This window comes from Buteo buteo, chromosome 1 (genome assembly GCF_964188355.1).
Source record: "Buteo buteo chromosome 1, bButBut1.hap1.1, whole genome shotgun sequence".
NCBI classification, from domain to species: Eukaryota; Metazoa; Chordata; class Aves; order Accipitriformes; family Accipitridae; genus Buteo; species Buteo buteo.
The window spans coordinates 69,523,526-69,539,357 of NC_134171.1; the positions used below are offsets into that span (position 1 = coordinate 69,523,526).

A 15,832-nucleotide genomic window follows, 5' to 3' on the forward strand; every position below is an offset into this window, starting at 1 on the left:
TAAGGGGAATGGGGTAGAATCTGAATAAAATGTAATCACTACAAAAAATCATTTAAACTGAGGCAAGCATTTGACATGATTTAGCAAAAAAAGTAATTTAGTGAAACTAATCTGCTTCAGTGTCACTTTCTGTATTTAACAGATAATGATCGTATTACTCTTTGAGATTAAATAGTAATATAACTTGTTTTCATTTGGTTCTATTGAGTTAAAAAAACCCTCAAGCCCTGAAAAACAGAACTGCAAAGCGTGTGCCATTCTTCACTATTCATCACTGCATTTTCACCTCCCTCCCCTCTCTGCATTTGTATATCTGCCTATAAACACTGAAATATTTGTGAAACCTGAAGTGTAAGCATCCCACAGAGTGTGGGCCTGCTCTTATTCAGAGCCTGGAGCCTTACATTGTGAGCTTCCTGAATACATTTTGCATCTTAGGTAGCCTTTGCATATAGAAAGCACTTTGATGCTTTACAAACATGAAAGAGGAAGGTTTGCTTGTTATCGTGAAGCAAGAATTCCATTCTCTTTAAAATGGGTATGTTGTCATTCAGCTAGCGTTCAACATTGTTTGCAACGTTCTTCTCTAGATTAAAATTGACATATATCAAAAAAGGTTTGTTTATATATAATAAAACCAGAAGAAGGCATCTGACAAATGTTGCTTTCGTAAAATATGTTAACCTAAAAAGATAAAGGGATTTTAATTGTAAACCAAACTTTTCTGTGTTGGTTCGTTTGAATATGAATCTAGGACAGACAAGTTAGTGGAATTTCCATATGGGACCTGTTCAGTTGTCAGGTTTTTTGTGAAGTTGGACACTTATCTTGAAAGAGTACTTTCTTTATTCTAGTTTGCACATGGACAAAATGCTGCTAAACCAGTTTGTGGAATTACAGTGTTGCAAAGCCTTCAGGTTCTAGATTCCAGCTCAGACCTAAACTTCTGTGAAAATGCCTGAAATATGATCAGTTTTTTCCACAGTTAAGTCTAAAGCAAAGGCAAAAATCGGTGATATAATGTAGTTCAGATAGCAAGACAGTAATTACAAGTACATTTCTAACTTTTGGAGTTAGGGGTTACATTTAGTATGAAATCACTCTTTGATTTACTATTGTCTTTCATGTATGTCCATGTTATATTTTGTACCACTCTTTATAAAGTATATGTGAGGTCTATGTGCATATAGTTTTGGGGAAAATCATGTAATTGACACCAGATTTTCTTTGTAGAGTTACTCTGAGTAGTTGCAATCAGTTTAGAGTAGCTGTATGTCTCTCAGGGAAAATCTGAGAGGTTTTATGTAGAGCCAGAAGCAATTTTGGAGTGCCTGGAGCTAACCCAGAATTTTGAGGGTACACTGCAGAAACTGGAAGGTAAGAGGAGGATATTTGTTCCAGTCTCCCCTGCAACAGTGCCTGTTCCTCCTGTACCTACTCTCCACGCTTTCTTGTAAGAACAAGAGATTTTTCACAGCAGTTCCTCTTCTGATAATGTGCTCTTCAGTTAATTACAGGGTTTTTTTCCCCTTACTGGCCCACAGTAAACTATCCCCAAAGCAGCTGTCTTTTCGGCTGCCTGTGGGAAACCCTTCCTTCTTTGCAGTTCAGTAGTGTTGGCAGCAGCAGGGGAAGGGATTAGAGAGCAGACAGGCAAGCAACCAGAGAAACTGATATTATCCCTAGCTTGTGAGTTGCCTCTTAAAGAACCCTTTAAGCAACATCTTTTTTAGAGCATTTTTAGTATCATAATGTGCTGATGATGCAATATAACGTACTGTGAACAGTCCTACTGTGGGTGCTACGATATGCACTGCCCTCTAGGTTTGTATAGGTATGTTTTGAGCATTTGAGCTTTAAGGCAAGGAATTTAGGTCTTCAGAGGACAAGACTAAGTATGATCTAATGCTCACTGGATTCCTATAGTTATGTTTGTTTTCTTTTTGGACAACAGATACTTGCTTAACTAATGTCAACAGAAATAATATATCATTCTCTAAACTGCAATACCAAGGATTAGCCTAGCAGTTCTTGACCCAGAGAAGGGAACACAAAATACCATCTTTTTGCACTGCAGTCTTAATCTACCAATGCCATATCTCAGGTTGTGTGATGCTCAACTTTCCTTTTATCTCCTTTCTTCTCCTTTATGTCCTCAAGCCTTCTACTTCTCAAGCATGCTTTCAGTTGACCTTGAGCAGCTTAGACTCTAGGGAGAGTCAAATTGGGGAAATTGTCAGAATACCCCATGATAAGCCAGCATGTTCATTACAATATTCTTATGAACTGTCTATGTCATTTTGCTAAAACTCCCTGTGGAATCTTTCTGAAAAATGTTATCAGCTCCTGTAGAGTTATGGAACTGCAAAAATTTATCTTAAATCTCTTTCACAGTTTTTGTCTTGCTTTTGCGCGTGGCACATGAAGTCAAATTCTTGCATCTGAGATCAGTCCCAGTTCTGTACAATTCATTTTACCTCAGGAGTCCAGGGTGGCTCAAGTATTTACTGCACGAGAGCCTTGTTTTATGATTCTTGTAAGCTTTTTGTTCCACCTCCCAACACATCTCTGTTATAGACTTATAACAACCTTTGTAGATAGTGGCTCATATTGGAAACTGTGACAGATTCTTAACTATTTCAGCATGAATAGTACTACCATAATTATCGTAATTGAACACAGGAAGCTAAAAATAATATAAGTAGTTCAAGCAGTTAAACTGAAATTTAAGACCATATCTTTTAAAATAGTAATAACATTTTGTCTTTTTTCGCTACCATTAACTGTTGCTTCAAGCAGATTTTATGTCCACATCGTACAGTGAAATAACTGATTACAAAAGATGTCCTAGTTCTAGATTTAAATATACTATAATATACATAAAGCTTTATTCTTCCTTTAGGTTGTTTTTTTTAAGCTAAAGTGGAATATTTTCTAAAGTCCTCAACAACTGTTTACAATTTAGAATTAAATGTGCTTTCTGCTATACTAGTGCTGCGGAAGAAACATACTTAACAGACCTGTCACTTTTTTGTGCAATTGTTTCTGTGGCATTATTTTCATTGGTAAATGTATGAGCTGATAGAAAAGGAAATCATTAGGTGCTCTCAGTATTGCTGAGGCATGGAGCTAGAACAGGTCAGTCACTGCATTTTGCAGATTGTGACATTTTAAATTACCTGTACAGTACTGGAAGCAATCTGTGGACCTAATTAACATATCACCTAATTAATGTCAGGACTGTATACAGAGAATTCTAGATAGTTTTTCACGGCCTTTATTTATTAAATACCACATTATTCAAATTTGCTATCTTTATTTTCAGTATTGAAAACTTCAGATTTGTGTGCTGTTTTCTTAAGTGGGAGTAACTTTTTTTTTTCCTCCTTCAAGTAATCAATGCACTGCTGAATGAGTTCATTTTAATGCACTCAATCATGCCTCTAATGTTTGTAGCTTACGGGCGCAAGCATCAGTAATGCAGGAATGTTATATGGCTTTAGTTTGGGCCATTTCATAAAATATTCATGGAATCAAAAATGTGCATCAAAATAGCGGCTGGGAGAATTACATTTATGTGCCTGCTTTTATGGCAGCTTCACATTTAAACCCATTTGTGTTAATATCTAGTCAATCTTTCTACTTAAAAAAAAAAAAAAGCAAAATAGTAGTCTCCATATATACCCCTTTTGGTTTGATATCTTCTGATATAACAAATGTATACTTTTGGAGTGGGTTTTAGGAAGGGGAATTATAAAAGAAGTTTTAGATAATGTAAAAACGTTTCTCTTCAGTATTTACAAAATTACATTGAGTTCTTTTGCTTGAATGAATAGATTTATTTTTTTTACTTCTAAGCAACTCAGTGAAAACTGTAGCACAAATCTTTATGCATACATATGTAGCTGCTATGAAAATAAGAGCAATTTCTAAAATTTTATACTGTTAGTGGCAGAGTAATGTCTTGTATTCATATAATTGTTTAAAACTGATTCTTTACTCCCAAAATGATATTGTGACAACGTTTACCTCCCATATTTAAGATTAAACTATTGCTGATAAGGTTTCTTTTGTTATGCCCTGAGCTACATTAAACTATAACATTTTAGTAGTGGTATATATATGTTGTAAGAGTTACTTTTCTGGGTTTTTATTCCTTTTATAAACAGGGAAGAGATATCAGAGATTCTCAAACTCCATTTAGTATACACTGAGCTAATTTCTGCATGGCAGTGGAAAAAGAAATATGTAACTGCTATTAATGTTGCCAACTGAAAATAGCTATACTGCTTTGTGTAACGTTTTGCAAATAGATTTTTCAAATATAGATGTCCTAGAAGCACCTTCTGGATTTTCTCTTTGAATTCCTAGAGATGTAAAAGATACATTTGTCCAAACTATTCCAAGTGATTTTCCTACTAATTGTTTTTCCTCTCATTTTGCCTTTTTTTTCTCTCTTTCTTCTTTCGGTTGATAATAAAAGTCATTTAAAAATCTGCCTTGTCACCGCTCAGGTGAGATAAAAATACTCTCAGAAGTGTTCTGTAATTGGCTTATTACTTTCTTTTAATGCTTTTCAAGATTTTCGGGCAGCATCTACCTGTGTCTGTGCCTAACAGTTGCAGTAGTTCAGTGTTTAAAAATTGGAATGCACTGGCCAGATCAATTCCAACTGAACCAACTCATGACAGTGAATAAACTGGCCATCCCCCTGAAAACATTATTTTTCCACAACATTTGAGGTTCACATAAGCTTTATGGATTAAAGAAATGGGCTGGTATGTCATTTGCCAATGAGAACAAGGGATTTCAGTTTATTTTGATGGAGGAATGAATTCCAAAGTCTAAAGTGTTTTACCTTCCATGAATTTGAGAGGTTTCCAAATAGCTAGTATTACTTGAAAGAGTCTTCAGTAAGCAAATTCCAGCCATGAGAGGACTTTCATGTCAGGAATTCTATCTCTGCTTCATTTAGGAAACTAGCAGGTATTTTGTTTTCTTGCTCAACACATTCTTTTCTGTATCTCTGTGAGCAGATTGTGTTACTTTTTACTTCATAATCTTTCTTTGTAATTCAGTGAAGCCAAATGTAATTTAGTTCCATTTGAATACTACCAAAAAATTATATTGCTTTTGTATATTGAAGCTTGATGTAGATGGATTGTTTCTAAAGAGGTTTCACTGGGATCTGGCAAAAAGGATGTCAGGTCACAGCTCTTATGGTTAGGTCAACTCTTAAGAACTATGGGGTACGTGGAATATATGAGTTCAATTTCTAGTCTGACAGAAACTTTCTCAAGGGGATACTGCAAGTGAGGAAGCATGGGTAAGAATTACCATACCTGATAGTTCTAACAATCTAAACAATAGTTCTGAAGGTTGCATGTATTTATTTACCGAAATGATGTGTCCTGTTAAGAGATTATATTACAGTTTTAGGAGAAATTCGGATACTGTGTTCAGCTTCAAATTATGTATCCAGGTGATACTATTCATTTGTTTGCTGCTTCCCATTCTTACTAGAAGTTTTTGAGTTACACCTGAATCAAACTCTATTATTCTAAGGAATCTATTATACATGTAGTGAAACTAGATCACTTAAATGTATGGCAATAACCTTTCAAAAGGATAATCAGCTGATAAATAAACTTTGGAGAGAATTGCAAGGAGGAGTCTGTATGTGCTTATAAGTATCCAAGCGAATAAAATGCTAGATCTGGCTATTAACATTAAATTTCAACTCAACTTTCTATCATTTGTCACAAAGCCAACACCAGCTTCTTCAATTAATATCTTAAATCTGCATTTAGCAACTTGGATAACTGGAATTCTGTTGACTTCTGGGTTGAACTTGCCCTAAGAAGTTAGCCAGACTGGATAGGCAGAAACCCAAATACAAATTGGAAGCCTCCTTAGAATGGACAAGAGTTTTCATCTGGGTTAGCAAGTCTACATCTCTGTTTCCTGTTACACGTACTGTCAGTAAATCCTTAAACAACTTGTACTGGTCATGATAATTTCACTTTGCATTTCTGTTTGTTCAGTCTGATGTCAAGTATGTGATATTTTGGAAAGAATGTGCAGGTCTTTTCCTGTCTGTTTTACAGGGTCTGATAGCTACACTGGAAATGAGATTTTTTTTGCCGACGTTTTGGGCCATCTTTTTGATATCTGTCCCTAGCTAAAGTGGAACTGAATAAAGCCTGCTGTCTCCCCTTTCACCTGGCACTTCACTCTTCACCACTTTTTGTTGTGTCCTCTGGGATTCTTAAGTGAACCATAGGTTGTAAAGCCTTAAAATGATTTGTCTATGAAACTAATTTAATTAGTTGCTTCTTTGAAAGAGAAGTTTCTTGTGCTTGTCAATTTTAGTTGAACTAATTTTAATCATCAGAGAAGCTTAATATAAAAATAAATTTAATTCTAATAAAGAGTTCTGTTTTATATTGCAAAGTTGAAAGCATGGTTATAAAAGGGTAACATATGCAAAAGACTAATCTAAATTAAGTTAATAAGAGGAATCTGTCATAGCTGTTCTATTGCCTCTAGGTTGGCTGGAGGCCTGGGGAACTAGCCCTGTTTTCTCTCAGAATGTTTAAAGAAGGTCCTTCTCCAAGCTTCTCTCCCTTACTTTCCTGCAATTGGGAAACAACTTTTCTCCCTCGTTTGTTTTGTGTTTTGTTTTTTTGTTTGTTTGTTTTTAATTTGAATGCAGCACTGTAAAAACAATCTGCAAAACAGTAATCATTCCTTATAAATTCCTTATAAATCATGTTTCAGAAGTGTAAACTGCAAACATGTCTAAACAAACTTAGGTTTTGGGTTGTTTCAGCTTTTAATAGAAATAACAATTGATATATTGATGATCTATGGGGCAAGATTCCTCCATCACACACAAACAAACTTGAGAAGGAAGGGTCACACTGTTTTCCCTGCTATAGAATATTCTTTTTAAAATGAGGTACTGTGACCAGAATGCTTTTATTGTTTTTTTTATGTAAATGGTCTCATCTTTCCTGCTTCCTAACAGTTTTTCTGTACCCATTATGTATAAGGTAAAGCTTTTCTGTTCTTTCAAAGGGCTTTGAATTTCCATTGTCCAAAAAGCATGGAAATCACCTAGATTACATGTATATGTGGAGATAAATCTTGCTGAAGGCAGAGGGGAGGGAGGAACTACTCGCATGTTAGAATGTATTGAACCTTATCTTCAAACTTTCCATTGCCTTAAAGATGTTTGAGTAACTTACATTTGAAGACCTTAAAGTGTATTACTTCAGGCTCAATAATTAATCTATTGGTAGTTAATGCTCTTCCAGTAAATTTACTACATAAACTCACCAGATTTGGCTTAGTAATAACTGTTGAATAAATTCCTTCTCATAATACTTCTTTTTTCATCAATTAATTTATTTGAATAAAAACTCCCCCCGCCCCCTCCAAAATGGTATTGAAACCTCTATTCTCCACATTTCAAATCTTTCATCACAGGTTTTCATTATGCAAAAAAAACTTCAGGAACAGTTTGAATTGTGATTATTTATGCATAGATATGGTTTTGAAATATGAGGTCCACAAAGGCTATATTCATAAGTCTGTAACAGATGTATTTGCTAGAAAATTCTGACTTTGCATCCTTGGTATCACATCCCCCCCAACATTGTGAATCTACAAAGGAAAGCGAATTGCAGCATTACTGGTAACTGTGAGACTTGGCAGTATTTTCCAGTGATCTGTAAGTTATATATTGAAGATACTTGAAAAATCTGTGAAATGATGTCTGCAACTTACTTTCTAATGAGAAAATTATTATAGACTGATAACTTCTAAAAATTTTGTTGATTACCCTGTAATTACAAATGACATTTTTCAGGTCATGTCATGAAAGCTGCTGAGCATTATGAAGCATTTTATCAGCTAACAGAGGGTTCAACATGGAAGGATCAGACAGGCCATACTTACAATTCACTGGCGTGTGAGCATCTCTGGAGAATTTATACATTACTAGCAGACAAAATGCTAGAAAATAAAGAACACCAACAGGCCATCAAAACGCTAATAAAAGCTTTAAAAATGGCAAAAGAAGGTAGGTGGAAAATAACACTTCACATTCCTTTATTTGATGTGCATGCCATGATTTTCCCAAGAGTAAAGTAGAAATTGTCAAGTGTTTGACTGGGTGATTATTTCCTATGAAATTCAAAGACAAATGCTATCAATACCCTTCCAGATCTCACTAAAGCAGAAATGCCTTCTTGCTGACAACAAAGAATCTTTTAGATTCCTTGAAAGCTTTAACTCAAAAAAAAAAAAAAAAAAAAAAAAAAAAAAAAAAAAAAACCAAACACCAAAACAACCTTGTGGGTATAATAGTATAAAACAGTGAACCCATAATCAGAAAGTGAGGTCACTGATGGAAGATCAGTTCACTGATTTTGATTGACTAGTCAATGTGGATTTGGCAATTTTTGAGTGACATTATCTGCTGGAACACTACCCTTTCACTCTATGTAGTTTTTTAGTACTTGCAAAAAACCAGGTTTTTATCGTAAGCAAACATGATTTTTTCTGTATATCTTAATACATGTAAATACTTTGAAACCTAAAGTAAAAAATTACAGAATCACAGAATAGCTGAGGTAGGAAAAGAGACCTCTGGAGATCATCAGGGTCAGCTAAAGCAGACTGCCCAGTACTATATCCAGTCAAGTTTTTAGTATCTCCACAGGTAGAGACTCCATAACCATTCTGGAAAACATTTTCTACTGTTCAAATACCCTCACAATAAAGAAGTATTTTATTGAGTTCAGATAGAATTTCAGTTTGTGCCCATTGCCTCTTGTCCTGTTGCTGAGCACCACTGAGAAGAGCCTGGCTCCCTCTTCTTTACACCCTCCCATCAGAAATTTGTACACGTTGAGGAAATCCGTGCTGAGCCTTCTCTTCTGCGGTCTCCCAGCTCCCTCGGCCTCCTCTCCTAGCACAGGTGCCCCCCGTCCCTTGGTCATCTTTGCAGCCCTTTGCTGGACTCGCTCCACTGTGTCCCTCCCTCTCTTGTACTGGGGAGCCCAGAATGGGACACAGCGCTCCTGGGGGGACCTCACCAGTGCTGAGTAGAGGCAAAGGATCGCTCCCCTCGACCTGCTCGTAATGCTCTGCCTAATGCAGCCCAGCATCCCGCTGGTCGCCTTGGCCATGAGCGTGCATCGCTGTCTCATGGGCAACTTGTTGTCCACCAGGAAACCCGGGTCCTTCTCTGCCCAGCTCCTTTCCATCCCGTCAGCCTGCAGCCTAGGCTGCTGCCTGGGGTTATCCCTCCCCAGGTGCAGGACTTTGCATTTCCCTTTCCTGAACTTCATGAGACTGCCAGCGGCCCAATTCTCCAGCCTGCCGAGGTCCCTCTGAATGGCAGCACAGCCACCTGCCTGGTGGTGGGTCAACCATTCCCCTCAATTTTGTTCTGCCTGCCAACACGCTGAGGGTACGCTTGGTCACACCGTCCAGGTCGTTAATGAAGATATTAATCAGCATTGGTGCCAGTATGGATCCCTGAGTACACCGATAGCGATTGGCTTCCCACTGGACTTCATGCTGTTGCTTACTACCCTCGGAGGCCAGCAGCTAAGCTAGTTGCCAGTCTACCTCACTGTGTATTGATCTCAGCCATATTTTATCAGCTTGTCCGTGAAGATGTTATGGGAGACGGTGTCAGAAGCCTTGCTAAAACTGTGAGAAACAACATCCACTGCTTTTCCTTCATCCCCCAAGCCAGTCAACTTATCCTAGAAGGCTATCAGGTTGGTGAAGCATGAATTTCCCTGTCTTAAATCCATGCTGACTACTCCTGATTGCCACCTTGTTCTAGATGATGGCTGTATGAAGTTTCATCCATGTGCGGATAGGTTTAAAATTGGGGGAAATTAGAATAGCATTTCAGTGTTATATATAATGTGAGTTGTTCATCTGCTAGAAATACCATGCTCCGGAGCATTTCTTACACGTGAGAGTGAACAGAAAAGGAAAGGCAAAGCTTACACGTTGACTTTATGAAAATGCACATGATTTTCCAGAAATCTTAATAATGCTTGTTTCTCAATAGATGCTGTTAAATGATTGCTCCTACAGGCTTAGTTTTCCTGGATGATTATCCTAGATGATTATTGGAGTGCTTCTCAGAAGTAAGATAGAAGGTCTCAAATAATCATCTTTTTCCATGCACAGCAATTCAAGAGCCTTTCATGGTATTCCTTAAGGGGCATATTGTGCATATGAATTGCATGTACAATTAATATATAATATTAATTCAATATTTATCACCAGATATATTAGTTTTTTAAATTTAATAATGTATGCCCAACGTTAATCTGTTAGACAGTCTTTGAGTAGTAGTTGGGATAGAATTAAACTAGAAAAAATTACAAAAAAATTGAAAATATTTTCCAATTTTAAAATTAGTTTTGCCACAAATAAGTATATGACTATACAGGCAGATAGTATAACACAGCAATCTATAGAAAAGTATAAAATGTAGTCATTGAAGCCAGGGCACGTTCCTAAAAAGAAATATCTTTATTAGACCAGCAGATATTCTTAAAAAAAATGAGCAAGCTTTTAGGCATCTAAGCCCATGTGAACTTTGCTATTTATTATTTTTAAAAGTGCCAGCAAATTATTTCTAGTTCAGGTCTTTTGTTATATTGTCATTGATTATATTAATTCTAAAGAACAAAAATTTCTCACCTTATCTCATGAAGAATAATATTTTAAAGCACCATTTGAAATCTAAATGCTTTTAGTGGTAACTTTTGGAGAATAACCCAAACAGGACTTTGGGTCCAAGAATTCAATTCTTTCCATTCCAAACGTTTAATTTGTGAGAGTATATGTTTGTATTTGGCTAATTTTTTCTTTTAATTAAACCACTAAATAATATATTTTGTTTCTATCTGCAATTTACATTAGTAGATCCATTTTATGAGTTGCCTGTTAAGATCTTTTCTCTTGGGAGTATGTACCCAAATACTGAGAATGCCAATACAATTAATCAGCTGAAGAAGGACACATGTACCCAAAAACTTCTCCATCTTTTCCAGGTGCATCTATTGATCAAATACAAGCTTTTACCTTTTTTTACATCTGTTGTCTATAATATATGCTTAAGTCACAGCTATGGTAAAACTGCTGCTACTAATATTTACTGTGATAACTGGAAGGACTGCTGATGAAGTTTCCTATCAACTTCTTCCTATTGCTAGTGAAAACTGCTGGAAATGAAGAGATTGTCAAAATGGATCTGATTCCTTTCCAAAACTTACTTTGACCAGGCAGACGTTCCAGTGCCCTTACTTCAAATCCATCACTTTCATAGCTTCCCGAGACATGTAGTAAATATCACTATGCACAGTATGCTTACCCTTGTTCTCTTTACATTTAAGCTTTAGAAGCTCCTTTTCAGATGAGTTCTCCAGTCCCCATTCCAGACTCATAGCCTCTGTCTCTGAAGCTCATATTTAACAATTTAGTTAAACCCATACTGGCACTGGCTGCCATCGGTAATACCCATTCTGTCCTTCTGGACCACCATCTATGTTTATGTATTTTATGAATTAGGATTAGATATTACCCACTTCAGACTCTCAGACTGTTCTTAAGTGCAGAAGGAAGTTTTTTATATCCTTACCAACTTTTTACTTATTATTTCTCTGTGAAACTGTATTTCTGTATCATTTTGCCTTATGAAGCCTTTTAAGGGATATTGAATATTGGAATAGACCATCGGGGTTTTGAGTTACAGGCTTTTCATAATTTTATGTGACATATTAAGTGCTATAGATAGAGCATTACTATGGCCTCAGCAATTACAACATTCAGAAAGTTCCAGAACTAGATGTAGGCTTCTGTGTGTTTGGACATAAAGAATTTATTAGCCTGATAATTGTAAGTAGAAGATCTCCCTTCTCATTGCAACTATATTTATTTATGCACTTTACAAAATAGCAGTTATGCTTCAGGTTGATTTTCCACTCTTTATTATGTTTGAGCAGATGGACACTGAGCAACAGAAAGACTGTATTTTTGGCTATTTTTAATATAATTTCAACTACAATCTTTCTTATGGATACTCATGTTCTAGAGGGAAATTTTTTAATATAGCAAGCATTTAATTTATGTAAAATCCAGTATTGAATGGATGATTTTCTATTAGGGAGCACCATAAAAAGACTAGCAAGCAGTGTTCGTTAGATGAGTGAAATAAAACCTGGCATGGAAAAGTGTGATGCACCTCAGTTAGCAACTGCCTGTGCAGATTTTTCTATGACTACTGCTTGCAAGTATAAGTTATCTCTTATTTTAGCTAGTCTGGCCTACAGTAGCTTGCAAAATAGCCATGAGAATAAGAAATATGAACCTGGTCTACTGAAAGTTCTCTCTTGGTGTTTCACTAAGATTCACATTAGCAAAGTGCATGGGTCAATATATTTTGTGTTGATATATTAGGGTGTATTATATATTTGTAGCTACTTTTATAGATGAATATATAGAGAGAGGCTACTATGATTTTCTAATGTGAAGACGCTGTGAGTATTATCATGACAGAGAACATTACAGCACATTAAATTGATTGTACTGCATTACTTACTGGAAGGTATCTTCTCTGACTTTGCTCAACTTTCTTGTTGAACTTTGTTTAAATCCATAGCCTGTATTTTCAATTACCACTATATAATTTTGGAAAGAGATAAATGGTAAGGGTAAGGAGGAGGAAAAACTTACTACAGTATTTAAACATCTGTATGTTATTTAAGAACCTGCAAGAACTGTCTGTATTAATGTAATTTTGTTCAGATTACGCTGGTAACTGTAACTTTAATCCTTTCTTTAGGAGGTGATACGAAGATGGAAGGAGAAGCTGCATATTGCTTAAGTTTAGCATATCATTTTGCTGGAGAACAACAGACAGCATTATCAGTAAGTTTATTTTAAAGTTACTTTGGCTTTCCCAATGCCTTTCTCTGCCTCCTTGGCATCTTAGGCATTTCAGAGTGTGGAAAAGACTTGGAGAGACTTGGCTTATGGACCTTTTATAACTGTAGACAGGGATCCATGTGGCTTAAGCAATTATGGTTCCAATAAATGCCAGAACTGATGGAGTCTAGGCTTCCATGCTTGGATCTGTACAAATAATATAAATTGACAATTCAGGTTATTTTTCAATGTATTCAATTATTATGTGACTAGTTTTCCATTTCCTGTATTCATACATATATAAAACAGGTTTTATTTACTTAGGTTTTTGTATAAAACACCGGTTTTGCAAACTACTTTGATACAGCATATTTGTGAGCAACAATTAAAATATATCAATATTTGTCAGCAACAATTAAAATATATCAATTCACATGTTGAACTCTTCAGAACATCAGGAATTTAGAAGAAATATTAATTGCTTTTGGTATGAAAAGCTGTAATGCTGATGTAATCCCTTCTGTTGACACTTAAGTTCAAGTTCCTCTTCTCGTATTTCCCTTGAGCATCTTATACATGAGAATTCTAAGACAATGAGAATTCTACATGTGGAATTCTAGTCTGGAAGGAGGGTTCCTCTAGTTCATCATAGATCAGTGTGAGAAGAAAGATAAGCAGCAACTCGATTTGTCTGTGCCAGTCATCAGAGAAGTCACAGTCCTCCATGATCCTCTTAAAAATGTTTTGTGGAAAATTAATTTGTTTGAATATGTTGTCCATGATTATTGCAAATAATCAGCTGGATAATTACTACTTCTATTTCTGTTTGTTCCTTTAACTGCAGAATGACTTGGTATTTTATTAATGAACATGTTTTATAGAGGTCATTCTTTTGATAATTTGTTGTGGTGGTTTATTTTTCTCGGAAATAGACCAAAAGAAGTCACAGAGTGAATTCAGCATGGGTTTCAATATTGCTTACTTGGCTTCTGCAGTGTAGGAGGGGTTCTAGATTTCTCTCTTGAAATATCCTCTTACATGCTTTTAATGTTTTGTGATATGATGACATGGTTTAACCCCAGCCAGCAACTAAGCATCACGCAACTACTCACTCACTTCCCCCCCACCCAGTGGGATGGGGGAGAGAATCGGGAAAGAAAGTAAAGCTCATGGGTTGAGATAAGAACAGTTTAATAGGACAGAAATAATAATAATAATAATAATAACAATAATAAACAATAATAAATTGAGATATAATAATAAATTGACAATCATAAGAATAATAAAAGAATTGGAATATACAAAACAAGTGATGCACAAGTCATTGCTCACTGATCGATGCCCAGTTAGTTCCCGAGCAGCGATCCTCCCCAGGCCAACTCCTCCCAGTTTATATGCTAGACATGACGTTCCATGATATGGAATATCCCTTTGGCCAGTTTGGGTCAGCTGTCCTGGCTGTGTACCCTCCCAAATTCTTGTGCCCCTCCAGCCTTCTTGCTGGCTGGGCAGGAGAGGCTGAAAAACCCTTGACTTAGTATACACACTACTTAGCAATAACTGAAAACATCATTATCAGTGTTATCAAGATTCTTCTCATACTGAATCCAAAACATAACACTATACCAGCTACTAGAAAGAAAGTCAACTCTATCCCAGCCAAAACCAGGACATATGATTTTTCCAAAAGTTACTGACCATCTTTATACATAAGTCTTCAGTGCTGATAGACCTATCTTCTGTGTAAATCAACTGAACCCTGGGAAGTGGGAGCCCATTCTCACATCAGTTGCAGTCAAAGTCAGTAGCTGAATGTGAAAATATTTCAAAATTAAAAAGCTACATATAATTTTATAAAATTATATCTAATAGTTGCAACAGCAATGAGAAGAGGATATTTGATCTCTTCCAAGAATACAGCGTGACAGATTAGAGTAGGATTTTTTGTACTAAAGTTTGTCTGCATTGTTTTTTGACTGACAAGTGTGGTAGCATTCTTACCTGATCCACTTTTCTGTTAAGTTTGAGAGTCACAATAAGCTGTGTGATTGATGAAGAGCAGCAAGATAAACAAATGTGCTAAATAAAGAAGGCTGCAAGCATATTTGATCTCTCCATCACAGGAGAAATTAATTAACAAGACTGCACAGTTTTCATGGCATACAAAGGATAAAACTACCCTTGAAAGTGTCAAAAATATTAGATGTCCTGGCATTGTTTCCTCAGGATCCATTTTGCTTACATTTTATAGCTACTCCTTTCCCTTCATTGCTCCCCCATGCCTCCCGCCAAAAAGTTACAGCAATCATTTGGAAGTTCCATTCCTTTTTGTCACTGACAGAATTATTATTTTTGAGGAAGATTCTGAAGCCTTGAATTTTGTAATGTACTACTATTAATTTAAAGTGTATACATAATAGGTTGTGCCTATTGGTTTTAGTCTTACAAAAACACCTGACAGGTAAAGAAAGCAACGTGCATTTTTGTTAAAAGAGAAAGTCTCTGTAGTACAAAATATAAATGATACATTATGTTAAGAGTATAAAATGTTATTTCAACAGTAATGAAAATACCAATACTTTTCAGTGTAAATAATATAATATTATGTTATATAGTGGCATTTCTTAATATAATGGCATTTCCAATAATATTACATAAGAAACTTATGAAGGTACTCTCATTCAGAAAATATAATGTGTGTTACGGGACTAAGAAAAAGGGGTAACATTTTAGTTCCTTTTGTCCTTAACAGTGATCAATATAGACAGCAGTAAAATATCAGTGGCTGACAGTACTGTTGAGCACAAGTTGTCTTCACTCTCCAATTAGAAATCATTGCCTAAAATTTACCCTTCTGTTCTCAGTT

General features: G+C 35.9%; 1 protein-coding gene across 7 annotated transcripts in view; it reads left to right on the forward strand.

Annotated features, from left to right (window-relative positions):
* TTC29 (tetratricopeptide repeat domain 29) overlaps positions 1–15,832 on the forward strand; it is a 374,033-nt gene that overhangs the window by 278,812 nt on the left and 79,389 nt on the right. For all 7 annotated transcript variants that reach the window (XM_075035175.1, XM_075035158.1, XM_075035166.1 and 4 more), the window contains 2 exons: positions 7,874–8,086; positions 12,884–12,969. In XM_075035175.1, the coding sequence (XP_074891276.1) occupies positions 7,874–8,086; positions 12,884–12,969 (299 nt within the window). The remainder of the gene's footprint in view (positions 1–7,873; positions 8,087–12,883; positions 12,970–15,832) is intronic.